Source organism: Colobus angolensis, unplaced genomic scaffold (assembly GCF_000951035.1).
Source record: "Colobus angolensis palliatus isolate OR3802 unplaced genomic scaffold, Cang.pa_1.0 Scaffold411, whole genome shotgun sequence".
Taxonomy (NCBI): domain Eukaryota; kingdom Metazoa; phylum Chordata; class Mammalia; order Primates; family Cercopithecidae; genus Colobus; species Colobus angolensis.
Window position 1 is genome coordinate 2,057,116 of NW_012117500.1, and position 21,406 is coordinate 2,078,521.

General features: G+C 40.8%; 1 protein-coding gene across 5 annotated transcripts in view; it reads right to left on the reverse strand.

Annotated features, from left to right (window-relative positions):
• RARB (retinoic acid receptor, beta) overlaps positions 1–21,406 on the reverse strand; it is a 424,977-nt gene that overhangs the window by 158,499 nt on the left and 245,072 nt on the right. For 2 of the 5 annotated variants that reach the window (XM_011956247.1, XM_011956246.1), the window contains exon 1: positions 15,172–17,531. The exons of 2 other annotated variants lie outside the window; for them this stretch is intronic. In XM_011956247.1, the coding sequence (XP_011811637.1) occupies positions 15,172–15,328 (157 nt within the window). In that variant the 5' untranslated portion in view covers positions 15,329–17,531. Of the gene's footprint in view, positions 1–15,171; positions 17,532–21,406 lie in introns of those variants that run through there. One more of the 5 variants, XM_011956248.1, reaches the window with a different exon arrangement.

Genomic DNA, 21,406 nt, shown 5'->3' on the forward strand with positions numbered 1-21,406 from the left:
CTGACTTTCTCTCTGTCGCCCAGGCTAGAGTGCGATGGCGCGATCTCAGCTCACTGCAACCTCCACCTCCTGGATTTTAAGCGATTCTTCTGCCTCAGCCTCCCAAGCAGCTAAGTGTCCGGAGCCATGAGGCCCGGAGTTAGCCTACCTCTGTTGCTTGATCTCCGCAAAGCGGAGACAAAATGGCACATTTCCGGGTTCTTCATTATAACCTGTTCCCGCGTGCGCCTAAAGCCTTTCCCGCACGCGCCCAAACCTTTCCCGCGTGAGCAAACCTTTTCGCGCCCAGAAAGATATGCAGCCTACCGCGCAGGTGCGATCCCGCGCCCGGGAAAATTACAAACCCAAGGCGCATGCACAATTGTAATTTGAGAAGACCGGACCCCCGTCACCGCCCTGGCCCAACCTCTTCCCCTGCCAGCCTATATAAGGCATCGCACCACCATTATTAAACGAGACTTGATCAGGCTATTTGTCTTGTCTTCATTTCTCGTGTTTTCTTGTCTCCTCCATTCCCACTCCCCCTTCCAGGGCCCGTTCCACTGTCCCGCGGGTCGGGACAGCTAAGATTATAGGCATGCTTTAGCTTTATTTTTATTTACTTTCTTCACATCATTTCTAGGGATAGACCAAAAAAAAGCGGGGGGGGGGGGGGGAACAAGAGGGAGCAATAATGTCCTGGTTAACAGGAAGTACCATCAGAAAATCTATTTCTGTGACACCAAAGTAAGTGCCAGAAGCCTAGGGAAATATTACATTCTCATGTTTTCAGGCCAGTTTGCCAGCAAATGCACTTATAAGGGCTTACTTACCTTGCCATCCCAGCCAAACTGAACCTCCCAAGTTTTTGACAGCCTCCATCAAGTTTACTTTAGGTGTTTTGAATAACCAAAAAATATTAGCTCACTTGAGATGTTCTCAATTTCATTTTCACTAAACTACACTCAGCATATTCCTGAGTGCCTACTGCGTGCCGTGCTCTGGGTTATGAACAGAGGACGAGTGTGAGCAGGAGAAGGCACCCGGGGGAGAGCTCATGGTATTTCCTAGAAGGCAAACTGAGGCTTCCATAGAATATGGTCAGTTCCTCTCTGCCTCCCTGAAGTTTGTTGAAATGTTCAAGCTGAGTTGAAAGCTTGAAAATGTTGGAAGATACTTTGCCCATCTCAAAACCAAGCAGGTGTGGAGCACAGGAATAGACATCGTATGTCACCATGATTTGATTGCTACAGGGAATGTAATTCCCGCCCACTGAGATTCTGCAAAAATCTTGGTTTAGCTGTGCAAACTAAATGTTAGCAAAACAAGTGCTAAATATTTGCCAGGCCCCAGGAAAAATAGTTCCACCCAGAAGGAAAAGGAGTTAAACAATGACTGAAATCACCACCCTACAGCATTCTGTTTACATTTTCCTGCAGTCTATTTACCCGCTACATAAAGGGATAGTTAGAGCTTGTTAATAGCCATAGGAGAGAAGAGTAAAGGCTGAAGGGAAAAAGGAAATAAACAAAGAGAATGAACACATATTGAAAGAATAATAATAGCTGAAGTATGCAGAAGTGAATTGTGTAATACAGTAGCCACTAGCCATGTGTGGCTATTGAAAGTTAAATTAATTAAAATAAAATAAAATTGGCGGTTCCCGCCTGTAACCCCAGCACTACGGGAGATCAAGGTGGGTGGATCACGAGGTCAGGAGTTTGAGACCAGCCTGACCAACATCGTGAAACCCCGTCTCTACTAAAAATATAAAAATTAGCTGGACGTGGTTGCACGCACCTGTAATCCCACCTACTCAGGAGGCTGAAGCAGGAGAATCGCTTGAACCTGGGAGGCGGAGCTTGCAGTGAGCCAAGATCGCGCCACTGCACTCCAGCCTAGGCAACAGCGCGAGACTCTGTCTCAAAAATAAATAAATAAAAATTAAATTAAAAAGTCACTTCCTCAGGTGTATTAACTGCATTTCAAATGCCAACAGCCATAAATGGCTAGCGATTACGATATGGGACAATGTAGAATTATAGATCCTTTCCATCATCGGAAACTTCAAAGTAGGAAGTTCTGTTGAAGGGCACTGATATTGAGTATATTAAAGGATTGCTTATTAGAACATACATGTGAGTTCAACCATAGTTTACTGAGGATCATAGACCAAGCAATATATTAGCACTGGGAAAGCAGAGGTAAAAAGCACAATACCTGACCTCAAAGACTTCTCAGTTTTAGTAAGGAGACCCAGTCAACAATACAAAAACAAAACAAAACAAACACATGCAAAAGGGGAAAAGGGTGGGAACACAGAAAAGAAACCTGGTAATTTTAATGGTAGCTATGGTAGTAGGTACCCAGGTGTTTGCACTAAAGCTGTTGTAACTTTTCTGCATTAAAAAAAAATTCATAATAAAATATTGGGGAATTGGGTTTCCAATTGAGGCTCTCTGATGCCAGCGCCACCTCTAGCTTGCCCAGCTCTGGGCGAAGGAGAAGGGGGAAAGTAAGGAGGCGTCCAAACGATGGTTCCTACAAAGCACACTACTCGAAAATCCACCCGCGGAAAAAGCACCCGGGAAGAAACTGGCCACAAAAGCCATTCTCGAGAGTGCGCCATCTACTGGAGGGGTGGAGAAACCTCATTGTTACAGGCCTGGGACTGGGGGACTCAGTGAAACTAGGCCTTACCGAAGTCCACTGAACTGATTCGCAAACTTCCCTTCCAGTATCTTGGTGCGAGAAATTGCTCAGGACTTTAAAACTGATCTGAGCTTCCAGAGCGCAGCTACTGGTGCTTTGCAGGAGCCAAGTGAGGCCTATCTGGCTGGCCTAGGCACCAACCTGTGTGTTATCCATATCAAACGTAACAATTACGTCAAAAAACATCAGCACGCTGTATACGTAGAGAATGCGCTTAGGAGTCCACTATGATGGGAAACATTTCATTCTCAAAAAACAAAAAACAAAAATTCTCTTCTTCCTGTTATTGGTAGTTCTGAATATTAGTTTTTTGTTTTTGTTTTTGTTTCCAATGCAGTCAAAAGGTACCTAAGTATATGACTGCAAGTGGAAAAATAGGGGACAGAAATTAGCTATTGGCAGTTTTTCCGTTTTCATTTGTGTGTGAATTTTTAATATAAATGTGGGGATGTAAAGCATTAATGCAAATCAAAATGTTTCAGTGAACAAGGTTCAGGAGTTCAATTTTATAATAATTATAAATAAATCTGTTGAATTTTTCTGGACAATGCTAGCATTTGGATTTTTTTTTTTTTTTTTTTTTTGAGACGGTGTCTCACTCTGTCGCCCATGCTGGAGTGCAGTGGCGCGAATCTCGGCTCACTACAACCTCCGTGTCCCAGGTTCAAGCAATTCTCCTGCCTCAGCCTCCTGAGCAGCTGGGACTACAGGCACAGGCACCACCATGCCCAGCTAATTTTTGTATTTTTAGTAGAGATAGGGTTTCACCATATTGGCCAGTCTGGTCTTGAACTTCTGATGTTGTGATCCACCTGCCTTGGCCTACCAAAGTGCTGGGATTACAGGTGTAAGCCACCATGCCTGGCCTGAATTTTTTTTTTTTTTTTTTTAGACAGGATCTCACTCTGTTGCCTAGGCTGGAGTGCAGTGGTGCAATCCTGGCTCACTGCAGCCTCAACATTCCGAGGCTCAGATTATCCTCCCACCCCAGCCTCCCAAGTAGCTAGGACTACAGGTGTGTACCATCACAGCCAGATAATTCTTTTTGTAGAGACAGGGTTTTGCCATGTTGCCTAGGCTGGTCTCAAGTGCCTAGGCTCCAGTGATCTGCCTGCCTCAGCGCCCTAAAGTGCTAGAATTTCAGGTATGAGCCGCCATGCGAGCCTAACGCAAGTTTCTTATTGACAACTGTGTTTATATGTGAAAACAATCTATTTACTGAGCATCACGTGTCAAATACACTCTCTTATTTAAGGCTTTAAGACCGATCTTAAGCTTTCAAGGTAGATATTACGGATTCATTTTAAAGATTAAAAAAGAAAAAAAAAAAAACAGAGGCAACCTGAGCACAAGCTTCCACAGCAGGTGCAGTGCACAAAGAAAGTCCGCCCAACTTCACTGTATCACACTGCAGGGTACCATGCTGTATTTCACTGCATCACCTGTTAGCATCTTACAGATGTAGATCTGCTTCCACTTAGAATGCACTACATGACTTCTAGCAAGTCACTTCAATTTGTCCCCCTGTCTCTATTTCCTCAAAACATATAATTCAGCAACAATTAGATTCCAAACAAAACAGGTAGAACATGGTACATAAAAATTCAAAATACAGAATACATTTCATCTAAGACATATCTGAGCAGGGCACAGTGGCTCACACCTATAATTCCAGCACTTTGAGATGCCAAGGCAAGCAGATTGCTTGAGCCCAGGAGTTTAAGACCAGCCTGTGCAACATGGTAAAACGTGTCTCTCCAAAAAACTAGCCAGGTGTGATGACACACACCTGTAGTCTCAGCTACATGGGAGGATGAGGCGGGAGGATCGCTTCAGCCCAGCAGGTTGAGGCTGCAGTGAGCTGAGATCATACCACTGCACTCCAGCCTGAGCAACAGAGCGAGACTCTGTCTCAAAAAAGTAAAAAATAAGACATATTTGAAGTCACTGAAATAAGAGCATTATCTGAGAGGCCAATGAGATCCACTATGATTCATGTAAGTTTCACTAGATGGTAATGGTTAACTTAAGTTTGGGATCCTCTACACATGATACTTAAATTATGTAGCAAATAAAAAAAACATTAATTCGACTTTACTACCAGAAAGTTTTCTTTCTTCCTTCTTGTCTTTTATTTTTTTACTTTTGGTAACGGAAGACAAAATAGCTCCACTTAATGAAGAGACACCCTCTAGCAAAAACACTTAGCACCCATCTTTAGATGAGGGTTACCAGTAAACTAGAGTAACATGAAAAGCCCCGTCTCCCATCTCTCATCTTCTTGTGACTCTTCAGTAAATACCAGACTAATCCTGCTCTGAACCCCCTGAGCTACAGCAGTGACTAGGCCAGCGTAGACTTCAACAGCAAACAGGATGTAAAAACAAAAGGGCAAAAGAGTAAAATAGCCTCATAGTTTGGGCAGAGTTTCCTCCACAATGTAAAAGACTAGTTTATAGTAGAGAAAATAATGTAATCAGAGGAAGCTATGTGAGTTATAGTACTTTACCTCTCTTTTTCCTACATCTCCCCTAAACCAAAACACTCGGTGGTGTTTTATTCTTGGGATTATTAGGGCATAAAACATTTTTCAGGAATTCTTCACCCAGCTGATGGGATGACAAACTCCTGAAGCTGAGGACCCCCAAGTGAGTAACAGCACATGGAGGCAAGAGAAAAGCCCTTCATGGGACTTGAAACCACACTCTGCCCCTTGCAATCTGTGTTATTCACCTTCCCTGAGCCTCCATTTCCTCATCTGTAAAATGAAGATATCTCACTTATAGGGTTGTGAGGATTAACTGAAAATGAGTATGTTGTCATTACAGTAGCATTTCATTAAATATTGAACCCGCCAAAAAACTAGAAGCCCCACAACTGTTCTTCAATTTAATCATTTTCAGAAGACAATACTTTCTTTCTTGTTATAGCGCATATATGCTACGATTGTTATGGTGGGCGTTCTTTGCCTCTCTCTCCCAAACTGAAAGGTCGTTATTGAAACTGGGCTGGCCCTGTGTCTGCTTCACCAGTAAAATACAGTGAAAGTGACTGAATACCACTCTCTAGGTCTAGCCTTTAAGAGGACTGGGAGCCTCTGCCGCCTCCTTCCTGGAAGGCTCATTCTCGAAATGCTCTCTCTCAGAATACTGCTGCCATGCTGTGACATGCACAAGTCACATGCAGATCCCGTAGAGCTCTCACCGACAACCAACACCCACCGCCAGCCATGAGAGCAAGCCTTTTTGGATTTCCAGCCCAATTCAGCCCTGGATGATTCAGCCCCAGCTGACAGCACGCAGAGCAGAGGGTCTGCCCAGCAGAGCTCTGCCCATCCACAGAATAATGTCATAATAAATTGTTAGACCAGGAAGTTTTGGGATGGTTTGTTACACAGTGATAAGTCACAGAAATCACAGAGAAGTAAGTGATTTTTAAAAATCCAATAGAATCAAACCCATCCCCAAAGAACACGATTACTTAACAAGCTCCAGAAACATCCATATGCAAGTCTTCAAGAAGCTAGTTTGGAAGGTGTGCATTTATTCCACTGTTTAAGATAGGTTTAGAACTCCTCTTTGTGAACTACTTTTAGAGATGATCTATGAGGCCTACACACAGAAAAACTTCACGCCCGCTCCACTGTGACAAAAATGTATAATCCACTTGATCACCCACCATATAAACCAGCTGTGGTTCTTGGCAGTTCTTAGTTCTTTCCATTATCAATCTCAGGCTCAAAGACGTGAGGAGATTTTTGGGTTTGTTATAAGGGGGCTATGTGACAATGACTTGTGTACACAGGTTCTTCCCATTATATCATGAGTTCAGAGGGAGAAGGGACAGTGTCTGATTCATCTTGGTGTCCCCCACAGATCACATCAAGGAGCCTGGCACATGGCAGACACCCAAGAGCCATTTGTTGAATGGCACATTGCAAGAGCTAATCCATCAATGAGCAATAAAAATGTACAGTGCCATGACAGCATCTTTGGGCTAAGTGTATTGTGACAACTTTGAAGGTAACAATGCTCACTTGTAAAAGTCAATTATTTGCAAGAAATCTGGGGATCTGGTAAATGGATGCCCCTGAATCAGGCCACAGTGCTACCTGACAAACAGAAAGGACTGCCACCTAGGTTATGAGCTATAGACCGAGGGATCATTTCACCAAAGAAAAGAGATACCTACTTTAGATATGACCAAAAAAAAAAAAAAAAAAAGTTTGCTATTAGCAAAGGCATGTAAGCCACAGGTGTCATGCCAAAATCAGGGCAGAAGGCCTACCTGGTGACTTCCATATGTTTTCAAGACAAGAATAGAATCTTAATTTACATGATCTCTAATCCTTCTACAAATCCTGCAACGCAGACACTATTATTCCCATTTCATAGCCGTAGAAACCAATCCTGTGTCAAGGCAGACTACTTGCATTATCTTGGACCATCAATCAGGCCATGATGGGAAGCAGAGGTGGAGAGATGCATGGAAGGGTAATTCTGAGAGGATTGGGGAGAAGCAGCAGTAAAACTCTTGGAAAGGGAGAACTTTTCACAGCCTCTGCTGAGCGCAAAAAAATTACCATACCCCCTTCTCTAGAAAGCCCTTGAGGTACAGGTGATAGGATAAGCTCTGGAAGAGTATCTGCAACTTCAGCTTCTGCCCGAACTATAAGCCCAACATGGGTTTCTGGAAACTCTTGCCCAAGAAGTAGAGAGATGCCTTGTTCATCTGCATCCCCCAACTTTCCCTGCAAATCCAAACCTGTTCATCCTACCTCTAGTTCTTATTGTTTCCTCTGATAAGCAGGGCCCCAGTGAACAATTAAAGCTTTCAATAAATAATCTCCAAGCACATTCATTTGATTGACTGTTATTTGATACAGCAGTTAGCTTCAATGGGGCAGTTAATATTGATCACATAAAGTACTCCAGACAAACATGAAACAGTTCCAGAACTCCATGGATTATTACCCTTTATCTGCCAGTCATCTGGGTTACTTGTAATGGTCACAGAATTTAAAATCAATAATAACAATTAGTGTTCTGTACACCAAAATGGATGAATCATGTGAAATGGGTTTTCATATAAAATCAAAGGTAAAGCAGGCCGACAGAATGGGGAAAAAGCTCTCTAAATTTCCAATGCACATTTGGCAAGGCACTTTCATGCACATCCTCAAAACAGGAAGCAAGAGCGAAAGAAAGGTGTTCAGGAGAAGATGTGGCCATAAAAAGGCATATGAAACCCCTGACGATCTTAATCCAAAAAGATGAAGCGTAAAAGATAAAAGTGATCAAAATGAGTTCTAACAAATGTAGTAAAATTAATGGAACCGCTAATTTACTTCCTTGGAGATGTGTGTCTAGCTACCTTTTTCAGCTTTCAATTTGTAGGCATTAATCGTGATTTTTTTGGTAATAAAATGGCAACAACGGTATTTTAGTAGCTCCATGGCACCACTACTGTAATATAATGTATATATAATTAAAATGCAAAGCAACAGAGAAATGTTTCATCATTAAACTGTAACCAGCGCACTATGTGAAATCATCCATTCCAAAGACTTGTTTTTCATCAATTATTTGTTATTTATCTGATGTAAATATAAAAAGGACTAATTAAAATGTATGCCTTTTTATACAGCTTCTTGTCATTAAAGCCAATGAAAGCATTCTGAGGACCATAATGAAATAATTATGTTTGCCTTTAAGAATTCTCTTCAATAACACATGGTAGTACTGAGCTAAATTAAAACATCAGGAACTGAATTTCGCTGCCTCCATTTCCATTTTAGTTAATTAAACCCCCAAGCTTTCCAACAGACCAGACCCTAAAAAATCTTTTGAAGCTGAAATGGCCTTCAGATCATCGGCCTTTTTATAATTATGGACTTTGATGACATGACAAAAGTACTGTAGCCGTTGAAAGCTTTAATATTTTTGAGAAGACAAATTTATTACATGAGGTCTTCATTTGCTCTGGAAATGGGAAAAAAATTGGGATGTGATCCAAATCTTCTCTCCCTAGTTAACTGATGCACTCATCTTATTTGTTCTTTTATCTTCACAGTATTTTGAATTTAGCTATTTTTTTGACTTGACAAAATTTTATTCTGTGATGAACAGTAATTTATCAATACATAACAAACATTCCACTAAATGTGGGTCAAATTAGACAGTGATTCTTTGTCAAACACTAAAACTTAAAAAATAAGAAGCAATCTTTAAGAAGTCAGTGGACTGAGGAGAATCTGCGAATTTTAAGAAATAAAATCCTTCTGTTTGAATTTCTCCTCCTCCAAATCTCAAATCAGATACTTTGGAAGGCAAATAGAATAAAATAAAATAAAAATAAATCTGGGTTTAAGAGAAAGGGAAGAAGGAAAAAAGTGAGGAAAACTGCTAAGTGGTTTCAGGGCTGGTAGCAAATGAAATGGCTTTAGCAATGTTGTCATCTGATGCAGATGGGGGTAGGAACTTTGTACTTTCAAAAGTAAACAGAAGGGCGGGCGCAGTGGCTCATGCCTGTAATTCCAGCATCTTGGGAGGCCCAGGTGGGCAGCTCACGAGGTCAGGAGATCGAGACCATCCTGGCCAACATGGTGTAACCCCATCTCTACTAAAAATACAAAAATTAGCCAGGCGTGGTGGCACACGCCTGTAGTCCCTCCCAGCTACTCGGGGAGGCTGAGGCAGAAGAATCACTTGAATCTGGGAGGCGGAGGTAGCAGTGAGCCAAGATCACACCACTGCACTCCAGCCTGGGAGACAGGGCAAGACTGTCTCAAAAAAAAAAAAAAGAAAGAAAGAAAAAACATTAAGAGTACCAAGGATTAACTCTGACAACGTGAATCCCCTCACATGTTGTTCTATATGGAGAGTTGGCGAGGTTTGTGAGTGGATCATATTTGGTGACTGCTGGATAGCCTGTCTAATAAGACATCAGCAGTAAATTGTTGACAACTGGCAAACAAATACCTAGTCTATGACAATGTGAAATTACAATTATAATCTCAGAATCCACTCTTATTAAACTACTTTATTCTCCCTAGTTTTTCTTTGTTCTCGCCAAAGAAATCTGCTTTTGGAAATCGGGGACATCATCACCCACTATCACCCCTGTAAAAATCAGTTTTCTTCTCTCTCCCTCCCCTGAGCTGGTTCAGTTCTTCAGCTGCTGGGGGAGGCCCAGAAACTCCTGGAATCCCTGAGCCCTGACTAGAGGAAATGCTTGGCCAGGTTGAGTCGCCTTGCTGACGTCAGTTCCTGTTATCCTCGTCTTATCACGCAGGGGGCAGAGAGTCTTATCGTACTAAATAGCCCCCTTGTAGCTCCCCCACCTTGCAAGGCCAGAGAAAAAGCAAGTCAGCAGTTCCATTGCCTGTTTGAATTCCCATCTAAGAAGCTCTGAAAGCTCAAGACAAAATGCCAGTAGACTTAGGCTCTTCTGCTTCCTAGGTAGAAAGAACTTTTGCAACTTTATTTTTCATTCATTTAAAGGGGTTTGGGGAGTGGGATGGGACAGAGATCATGCTTTTTAATGATGGGGTAAGGAAGCTGGGAATGAAAAGAGAATTCAGGGCAACATATTGACTGATTAGGTTGTGTTATTAGATCTTACAGATGGGGCAGGTTATCTCATCTCCTATTTAACAAGAGGTACTTAGGCCAAGCCACTTACAAGCAGGATACTGATAAATCTGAAACCTGAGTTAACTCTACTTTTCTCCCGCCATCACCCCAGCTCCAACTTTTTAAGAGGAAGCTGGCAAGGGCTGATACAGATTTGTTCATAACAATTTAATTCTACTCCCTCCTCCCCACCATGTCCACGCACACACAGGGGCTAGAGTGAGAACCACAGCCCAGTCCATTCTGCAAGGAATGCCTTCTATTCACAGATCCGTAGTTTGCTACCAAAGCAATTCATGTTCATAAGAATGACCCAGAAACGCAAGGCGATCTTCAGACATAATGTAAAAATTAAGCTGTGAGAGCTCTAGTTATATTGACTATAGAATCCAAACAAAGACTTTCTGTGCCACTCCTGGGTTCAACGGGCAGCCTAGGAGATGTTGTAATATTAAATATCTGGCATATTTCAATGATTTATGTGGGAACCGTGCAGGACATTTGAAAGTGGGTTATTCTAGAAAATCAGAGATATATGATTGTCATAACTACCCTGTGATTTGAAAGGCAAGATTCTATCTACATTAATATCTTTGGAAAGGTTTTCAGCCAAGATTTTTCTGATTAACCTTCATCAAAAACTCCCATTTCTGAAATAATCTATTTAATTGATAGTTAACTGAATTTATATTAGAACATTTAAAGTATAAAAATGTCATTTAAGGATAAATTTATGGCACTTACACATAACTCAAACTGTATAGAAGATTCTAAGATGTTTTCAAATGAACACTGCATTTATTGTTAAAGTCCTGTGCGACTTGAAAAGAGTTTTGTATTTCGCATCTTGGTTTTTACATCGCAATCTTCTGCCCAAAGAGTAACTTAAAATTCGCAGCTTTTTCTAAATTATTGATTTAAAAAATTATAAATTCCTTGACAGCAGAATTGATAATCTTTGTTATTTATCACGTATTTCCCTTCTCAGATAGAGTTTAATGATATTTGTGGAATGTATAAAGGAGAAAACAGGTTCTCTTTCCTTTTCAGCCACCTCAGGGCTTAACATATGTTGAAGGTAAATTATAAGCATCTGATATCCAGAAGAACTTTCTTTTATTCTTATGCTTTCGACAAAAGTGCACAATACCCTCAGGTTGTACATATCAGTGCCAGGCTTCTAGAAATGAGAAGGAAACTTCTGATTCAGGCCAGCTAACCTATCAGAAATAGCCATTCTGGTCATTTATCTATTAAGGAAAAAAGACCTGATTCAATGTAAGGGCTTTACATTATTGGCTGGCAAATCAAATTCTAACTAGAGCTTCCAAATCAATTCCATAGCTTAAGTTTAGGCAAGCGGATGTCTACCTTTCCTACTGTTTGGTTTTTTGATCCACCCTTTTCGGGCAATAAAATTTAAACGCATGCTTTTTCTTTTCTAAGTTGCACATCAATACTCACTCCCTTGTCAAATGTACCAATTTATCTGAATATTCACAATGTGATTTCTTTTTTTCTGCAAGGAAGGAAGACTTCGAATCTTCCACTTGTTTTCGAACAACCCTGCCTGCACTCTCTTTGTGATTTAGGGAAAAGTCCCTCTTTTTCTCTTCTTTCTGATGGTATTAGTTACCACTGTCATGTGTCTGAGAAGCAGAAAATTATGTCCTACTTTAGAAAAACAATTGGGCCTTTTCACTGAAATATTTATTCAAAACCCCATTCAATTCATACGGTGGCTGTCAGTCTTTATTTAGTCCTTCTTTCAGAGGGTATCTTTGATTTTGCCACTTTGACCCCAATTTATATCTCACTAGGAGAGGATTTAGATACTGTTTAATACTTAAAATTTGGGTCCCAGGGCTTTGAAAAGAGGCCTTTTCTCATTCCCTAATCAAACATCACTACTGTGTTTGTTTTAAAAATAATTTCTTCTCATTAATGGGCAAAATCCTATTTCAAAAAGAAGTTTTTTTTTTTTCCTTTTGACATGTTGAGTAGGGAGAAAAGACAGGGAAAAAGGCCAAGAAGTTGTCACACTCGTTATTTCACCAAAGTAACTATATTTAGACCACAAAATATTAAGATTTATCCTATGCCCACTGAGCAATTAATGTTGAAAACATCTGGAGCCGCCTAAAACCAAGGTAATCCTGGAGGCATCTGAACAGAAATTTAGTGACTCCTATACCTTCCAGGGGCAGTCGTCAATCGTAATATTTAGACCACATTCCCTTAGTAGTCCCTTAATCCTGACTTTGAATGCTTATAACAAGCAATTCACAGACACTACTACAAATGGCAGCTGGCTGGCATATCATTTTTCTGCCTTTAAAATTAAAAAGAAAATAAAGGGAATATTTTAACACCTTTCAAAGTGAGCTTCTGGTGGTGTGCTCCATGTTCAAAGGTCTTACTTTATTTACTATGCATACACACACACACCATAAAAAAAATCTCAAAGCAGAAAATAGTTTTGGTTGGAATGTAGTACTTTTTCTTCTTTGCCCACTGTTTCCTCTGTGTTAAAAGCAAAAACAGATCTGCTTCTCGTCAAAATAGCCATTAAGTAAAACGGAAAAGGTTGTGGTTATGTTCTTACTTACACAAATGTAGCCCTAATATGCTTTTATTTCAAAAGTCCTAAGTAGCTATACCACCCTGAACCAAACACTGCGTGGCACAGACATTTGTTAGAATCTTTAAAAAGAAAAAAGAAAAAAAAAAGTTTTAGTTTTATTTATGCTAAAAACAAAAAACAAAAAAACAAAACCTTAATCGCTAACAACTGACTATCATAAAGTGGTTTATGGAGGGTAAAGCAACTCTGCAATGGCACAAGCAACATTTACATTTTATTCATTTAACCTAAAGTTGGGGTGTGGGATTCAAACTCTTGTGAAACTGACCACAATAAGAGCTAATTGCCCTGCTTACAAAAATAAGACACTGGAATTTCTGAAATCCCTTTGTCAAATGCCTTTATTTACTTTGTCTAATGCAAGTTTCTTTGATTAGCTAAACTTTGCTGTTATCAACACTTCTTGCTTATCGGCTAGTTTTAGGCGAATGACACATTCACCGCTCGCTCTCCCTAGATAAAGCAAATCCCTTGTTTAACTTGTCCAAGAACAAACAAAGCTTTTCCCCCTACTCTTACAACTTAATAGGCATGTTTGGAGGGTTAATTACAAAAGGAAGAATGTCTACATGTAAAAACTCTATTAGGTCTAATAACTTTTGGCGAGGATCCTGAGCATTTTTTTTTCCCTTCTGTTAAAAAATATGTTTCGTTACAACTTTCTCTAACAAGAAAAAGTTTCAGAGAGCCCCAGTTCCCTGGGATTCCAACAGAAATCGTTCATACTCTTTTAATTGCTACAAAGAGGACAGGTCTGAAAGGTCTCTTCTTGGATTAGAAAATTATTTTGTAACTCAAGTTTCTTTGAGTTCTCCAGAAATAAAATAGGCACCAAAAAAGAAAAGGCATATTTGGGGAGCAGCTGAAGATTAAGGCGCCTACTGAAAACGATATTCTTTTTGCCCTGCTTATGGCTCTACAAAATGTTAAGTCAGACAGCCAGGCTGTTGGCATCAAATGGTTATTGATTTTTCAGCTACAAACCTGTTGATTTCCTGGCCCAAGAAGCAAGTCTTTATTCTTAAGAAAAAGTTTCAGAGAGGGCAATTTAAATCCTGTCATTGTCCCCTCTCTCCTTTTTCTTCTCTCTTTAGATAAGCCACCATGTTATTAGGAAAACTCAATTTCTTCCAGTTAAACTTTGACCTCTTTGAAAACAAAGATTTAAAATGTCATTTTCAGGCTAATGCTCCAATGAATTGTCAAATAAAGTACTAAAAACATTTTGATAGATAGCTGAGCCATTTATCTAAATCACTGTCAGGGCGGCAAAGCATCCTGCAGGCTCCCACTACAGCCACCCGAAGGTGGGATTTTCTGGGACTCCTGGTCATTTCTCAAGCCTGCAGCCAGGCTACTGTTGACCAGATGCATACCTCGGCACTGTGTCAGCATCAGATAACAAAATAGTCAATATTTTTTTTAAAATTGGGCTATCCCACTTATATTTCCTTTCCTTTAACTGATGTCCATGTTCCAGGCTGAATTGCAAGATATGAAAATAATGGATGGCTCAGCCCAAGGGGTGTTCATTGCCAGTAGTTTTCTAGCAAAACAGCAACTTCTTAGACCAACAAAGTGACTCGGAAAGGTGGCAGCAGGGTCAATGCTAAGAAATATTGCCTTTCCTTAGCAAGGAAAACATTGGAAGCGGCAGCTTGAACTGGTGGTTTATGAACTTCGGGAGCAGCAGCCACCTTAATTAAACTAAATTCCTTTCAAGGAAAATGTCATATTTTAATTACTTTGGACTGTTGGAATACACAAGGGGTGGATGAACCTATACAACTAGTAGCTAATCCAAAGAACAGTAAAGTTAAATTCCACTCTGCACACATTTTAGTAAAAACTGCAAAATGGGTCATATTGCCCTACTTGAAGAATGTTTTAAAGTCTTGTGGTCACCCTCCACTCCCCACCCCCCACACTTTTATGCATATTTTCAAAACTGTTTTCAACAGACTATAAGGTTGGTAAGGAGAGGAGCATGGGGGCGAGAGGGGTTATTTGGGAAGAAAACATCTAACAGGAAATTTTCAGCAAAGGGAATCAATATGCATGCCAGCATATCACACTCCTTCAGCATTAAATCATTAAATCCTTTGTCTTGCTACCAATGCAGTTTATTTTCAATGTCTTCATTGCATGCAAGAGAGACAATTTTTTTTTTCTTGGTAGAAGAAGGGAAAAAAATAAACCTACATTGAGCAGTGTGCCGGTGCTGCCATTCGGTTTGGGTCAATCCACTGAAGCATGCTTTGAGAGCTTTCTCCTGGAGCATGCAGGAAGACGGACTCGCAGTGTAGAAATCCAGGATTTGCCCAGGACTCACTGACAGAACATCCATACAGTCAAACATGATCTCCCCTGCACTGAATGTCTGCAAAAGTGCTTATCCTCTAGGTGTGGAGGCAAATGGCATAGAAAAGTCCACCCAACTCCATCAAACTCTGCCCCTTTTTTGGCACGTAGGCTGTTGGTCTTTTTCCCAGCCCCGAATCATGAATTATGACAGACAAGCCAGCTAAAAGCCTGTAATTGATCCAAATGATCATTTACCATTTTCCAGGCTTGCTCGGCCAATCCAGCCGGGGCGGGGGGTTCCCAGAAAGATCCCAAGTTCTCCTTCCAAGTAAATGCTTGCAAAAAGCCTTCCGAATGCGTTCCGGATCCTACCCCGACGGTGCCCAGACAAACCCTGCTCGGATCGCTCGCGTTCTCGGCATCCCAGTCCTCAAACAGCTCGCATGGGGGAATTCTGGTCCCCCCTTTGGCAAAGAATAGACCCTCCTGCCTCTGAACAGCTCACTTCCTACTACTTCTGTCACACAGAATGAAAGATTGAATTGCCTAATATATGCGAGTGAACTTTCGGTGAACCCTACCCGGGCTGCTAACCTTCAAATGACCCAACTAGTCTGACATCACCAACTCCCAGGATTCTCACAGAGCTTAAAAACTCCCAGCAGCCCTGCAAAAGCAGACAGCCAGCGAGGCAGGCAGCGAGCGCACAAGCCGGCGCTTTCTTTCCTATTTCTCACCTTAAAAACAATACAAGAAGTGCTTTTAAAACGAGCAGGGGAGGAGCCGGGAAGCTGCTCCTGGCTCACGTTGAGCACCAACTTCTCTCCCTTTACGCCTTTTTATTTGCGGCGGCTTAGCTTGGAAAACAGTGTCCCCCCACTCCCCGCCCCCGTTCGCCTCCCGCCCACCGCCTCGCCCCCCAGCCTACCCTTTAAATTCTTCTGTGCGCCTTTCTGTCTGTTAAATTCCTTATAACTTATGTATTTTTCCACTCCAGAAAAAAGCACATGCAAGCTCTAAACTGTAGAACAGAGAGGCTACCCCTTGGGAAAGGCTTGAGTTGGGAAACTTTCCATTCCACAGTCTTTTTCTCTTTCTCCCTCTTGCAAGCCCCTGGCTGAAGTGACTGCATTCGTTTGCTCTGCAATCCAGCTTTCGGGATTCATTTACTTTGAAAAATCCTCTCCAGGTTCTATGCAGCATATGGAGTAGTCAAGAATTAGTCACCCCTGCCCCAAACACACAAGTCACACAGAAAATGAGATTTTAGACCTGGACTTGAAAAAACAATATAGTGGTCAAGAGCATGGACTGGGGAATCGAACTGAACTAGATTCCAATTCCAGGTCTGCCACTTACCAGCTGTGTGTTCTGGGACAAGTATTTAAGGTCTTCGGGCTTCAGTTTCCTCCTCTATAAAATGGGCATATAATACTACCCACCTTGGTGGTAACTGGGAGGACAGATATAACACTTGTATGGTGCTGGGTAAATATCATGGAACAAATGTTAGCTGTGACTCATCCTCATATTGTTCAACTGGGGAAACAACAGCCCGGGGAGATGGGACCCACCCAAGGTCATACAGCTCAGAGCTGTGACTAGAACCCAGCTCCCTAGGATCAAAGTCCAACGTGAAAATTACTTGCCTGTTCCCATATCCTTGTACCCCAAAACGCCATGTTGGTTGGTTGCCTCTCTCATCATACACCTACACACATCCCACTACATAATTAAACACATATTTTGTAAGCTCGTTTAAGTATGACAGTTTTATATTTTGAAGGACCGGTTTTCTCTCGTACCAGCCCCTGCCCAATCCTTTTATTAAAATACAGTACTTTTAAGGGAAATGATTTTTTTAGATCTCTCACACTGACCCAACCTACAGGAAGAAGAGTCTTTCCAGCCAGTCTTAAAACACTGAGAAGGATAGATGCGATATTTACAAATAAACCCAGCCGGATGGAGAGCTTTAAAAGGGAGAGCCAATCTACCCTGCAGCCATTTTGCACAACTCGCTTCAAGGATGCAACATACATCAAAGAAAGGAAACTCTGGGGAGGAATTAAAACACCCTGTCTTCTCCACTGCCTCTCTAGTATTTACTTATGATTCTCCCACAAAACAGGGCAGGCAAGAGGGTAGGCAGGAAGGGAGAGTCTCCTTGCCCAACGCAGGCAAGAGCACTGCTCCAGTCTCCTTTTTGTGGATAGTGTTGGAATGTGCATTGGCATCCAGGCCTTTTAAAAGCCTGTCAGGGGGCACCCCACCCCATGCTGAAACACTGCCCTGTCTAGCGGAGTTGCTAAGTGGCACTTGTGGTGTAACATGAAAAGTATGCATCGCACACACTTACCAAGTCAAAGATCCTTTTATGAAGGTACATTAAAACAATTTTCAGCCCAGCAAGCTCAGTTCTTGCTGTTGAAAAGTTCAGGGCAATAAAGGGGTGAGATTTTTGCTGAATCTGTGTTTGTTATTTTTTTCCCCTCTCTTCTCTCTTTTATATGGCCATCATTTTGTAACAGAGACTTATTATAAGAAACCCTTTAACTACAAAGAAAACACACATTTTAAGCAAGGGAACACAGAGGAATTTACAAAACATTTTAACACACTGTCATTAAGGTAGTTGTAAAGATACACAAAGCACTACATTATGTGCCAATTTCTACTTGGTCCACGAGGCTTATGACTCCAAATGCTTATTTAAGGTCCTTAGAGTTCCTTGGAAACTGAGCTCATTTAGACTGGATAATGGAGGGGGATGAAAGTTGTTAGACAAGAGTAGAGGAAGCAGCTATATTGAAAGTACAGCAGGAGAAACTTCAGTTAGAGATGGGAAACATGGCATCACTGACAGGTATGTGTATACAAGGATCTGTTATCCAGGGGAGGCTGCTGCACTTTCTTGCTTAACATCTTTTCAAAGAGTAGAGATGCACTGGTCCCAGGGAAGTGAGGATGGGGAGGGGTGTCCTCAAAATTCTGTTCATTCTGATTTCTTAAGCTACGGATTCAGCCTCATCGAGGGAGAGCACTGCTTCCAAATTTCTTACCTCTATACTGTATCATTGCACAAAAATAACAACATTAGTGTGTCTCTCCGTGTGTGTGGTAAAGGTTGGGCGACTCGATGTTTTCTTTCTTTGTGTAAGAAAATGTAAAATGTATAATTACCTTGAAGTTCTCAACTGAGAAATGAACTTGGGTCTTGAAAGGAATAATCAGTATTTAAATCCCAGTGAATGGAATAGTATGGGTTTCTTATAATGTGACAGTATTCACTAGTCAATTAATCATTCCTCATCATGAATTAATTATGCTGATAGCAATAATTGGTGCTATTACTTAATCCGAGCATTAATTTATAAAACAGACCCATGATTTAGCCACATGCTAATTATTTCTTCATCAGTAAATGCTTATACTTCTTGAAAACTTGATTCTGCCTCCTAATTCTTCATTTTAAGTAAAATGAAGGAAAGATACATAAATAAGCCACAATTCTTTAAATACATATCCATGTACTATAAAGACTAATGAGTGGGGTAGAAAGTGAAAAATAGACCGATTTGTCCATAATGAAATGTAAACTACTGACACCCATTTTAAACATCAGCCACAGGGTTGGAAGAAACTTTCCCAAATATCTTCTTGTTACGGCATAAAAGAACATTCTGCTGTGTCATCTCTATTTTCTTTGTGTTTGATCAATGATCTAATAAATGTATTTCCAACCAACAAGCAAACAAAAAGTAAAAAACAAAAGCAAAAGTTTGAGAGCAAAATCCATTTAGTTTCAGAGTAACTGTATATTTGTCAGTGTGACACAGCACATTTGAAACCCATAATCATAAAACAAAAATTTATAGCCAGGGTTCAGGGTCTACATCTGTTTCTCTGGTTTTCGTACAGCAATTACCCACTGGACAATCCAGAAAGAAACACCATGAATCACGCTCTGCAAACATGTTTGAACTGGAGAGTTTTCTGAAGAAAGAGCAGTCGTGTCTGTGCACCAGTATTGCAGCCGGCCGTGTTCAAAATTGGGCTAATACCTTGTGATGTCTAAATAAGAAGATTTTCAGAGGCGCAGACATATCCCCCCCACCACAGGCGCAGGCATGCAAAGGGCAAGCAGACGCAAGCACAGGGCTGGGGGAGGTGGACACTGATTGTTTTAAAGACATGCCCACCACTTTCATGTTGTTTTGGCTTTTTGTTTGTTTTTTAAATTTTCTCCCTGTTAATCCCCTCTTGCCACAGTTCTGCCAGAAGAATAAATGGCTAGTACTGAGTGACATGTGTGTTCCAGCAGGAAAGCCAAGACAGAGATGTTGCCAGCACGAGGCAAGTATGAGGCTGTTCCCAGGGCTTCCATACTAGCAAGGCAGAGCTGCTTTTGTGTTGGAGGGGAGTGGGGGAAGTTCTAACAGTAATAACACATGGAAACTTTGCTTCTGGCCCTTCAGTATGAACACCTGCTCACATAACAGGACTGCTGATATTTGTGGATCTTATACCAAAAGACACCAATGCACTTTCCAGATGAACTTGCACAGTGGCTCTGGGCATGAGTATAGAGACTTTTCAGAAACCTAGAAACACATCTTCTTCAAAAATGTCTTTCTACTTTGAGTGTTGGCCACCGTGTCCTTCATTTGGCTCCTTTCTCTTCAGCTCTCTGCTTTTTCAGACTTTCCTCCACAAAGTCTTCCCACTTGGTTACATACAAATATTGTTCTCCCAAGACAAGGGCATACTTTTCTCTTTCCACATTTCTGAATTATTTTCTTTAGCGCTTCTGCGCTTTCTGCTGTTGATGACTCATAAAGACACCTCTTCAAGCCCAACAGTTTCCGTTAGTTCCAGCTTGAAAGTTAAATACAAACCCTGCTGAATGCCTCAGTACTGAGCAGTGAGCTGCGAACCATCTCTTAGCTGACTGTCACTGCTGGTGGTCTCAACATTAGTTTTGGGGAGACCTATCTTTGGCTGTTTCATCTTGTTTACATTTCCCTTTTTAAATCTAGATCTTTACTTTTTTCCTTTTTAAAAATTTTATTTTCACATTTTCCATCATTCCCTATAAATCTAGATTTATGTAATACATGCTCATAAAAATTCAAAGTCTAGTCCAAAAGATATAAAGTGAAAAGTAAAAGTTCTCTATATTTATTCATTAAATGTTGAATACCTACGATGTTCCAGGCATCTTAATTGGTGCTGGGCATATATCTGTATATTTTTATGGGGCTGGGTGCTGTTTGTTACTATTACACCAGTATGGTCTCATGATACATATTGCTCTGCAACATTTTAAAATTTAGCAATATTTCTTGAACATCCTTTCAAAATAAATAGTACATATAGAACTAGCTCATTTAAAAAAATAAATTAGAATCCCTTTACATCAATCCATTGTATTTCATTTAACCAATGGCCAGCTGTTAGACATTTAGGTTGTTTCTAACTTTTCAGTACTATTAGGTTGGTGCAAAGAAGCCCTGTGGGCCTGTGCACCAATACACCTGCTGGATAAAATTCTAGTAGCAGTATTCCCAGAACAAGGATTATGAGCATCTTAAAATTTGATGGACACACAAAATTGTACTCCAAAACAGTTATGTGAACATATGTTTCCTTTTTGTTCTAAAAGAGGGGTCAGTAAACATTTTCTGTATGGGGTCTTTGGAAATATTTTAGGCCTTGAGACTATACAGCCTCTGTTGCAGTCGCTCAACTATGCCATTGTAGTATAAAGGAGCCATAGACTGTATAATAAATTAATAGGCATGGATGTACTTAATAAAACTTAATTTACAAAAACTGATAGTGGACTAGGTTTTGCTCCTGGGCTGCAGTTTGTCCACCTCTGTTCTAAACCAACATTAAACAATTTCACGGAATTCTACATTACCTTGTCTCTGTCCTTATAAAACCTAGCTATACACATTTGGGTTTTGTTAACACTTTAATTTTCTTTCCCTTTTAAAAGCTTAATTCAGTTTCAACTTGTGTATCTCATGAAGAATAATATGGCTCTTTTCTTATATTATTCATCTAGAATGCATTATATTACTTCATCCAGAATCATCTTTCCTTCTCTCTTTGCTGGTAATTTCTC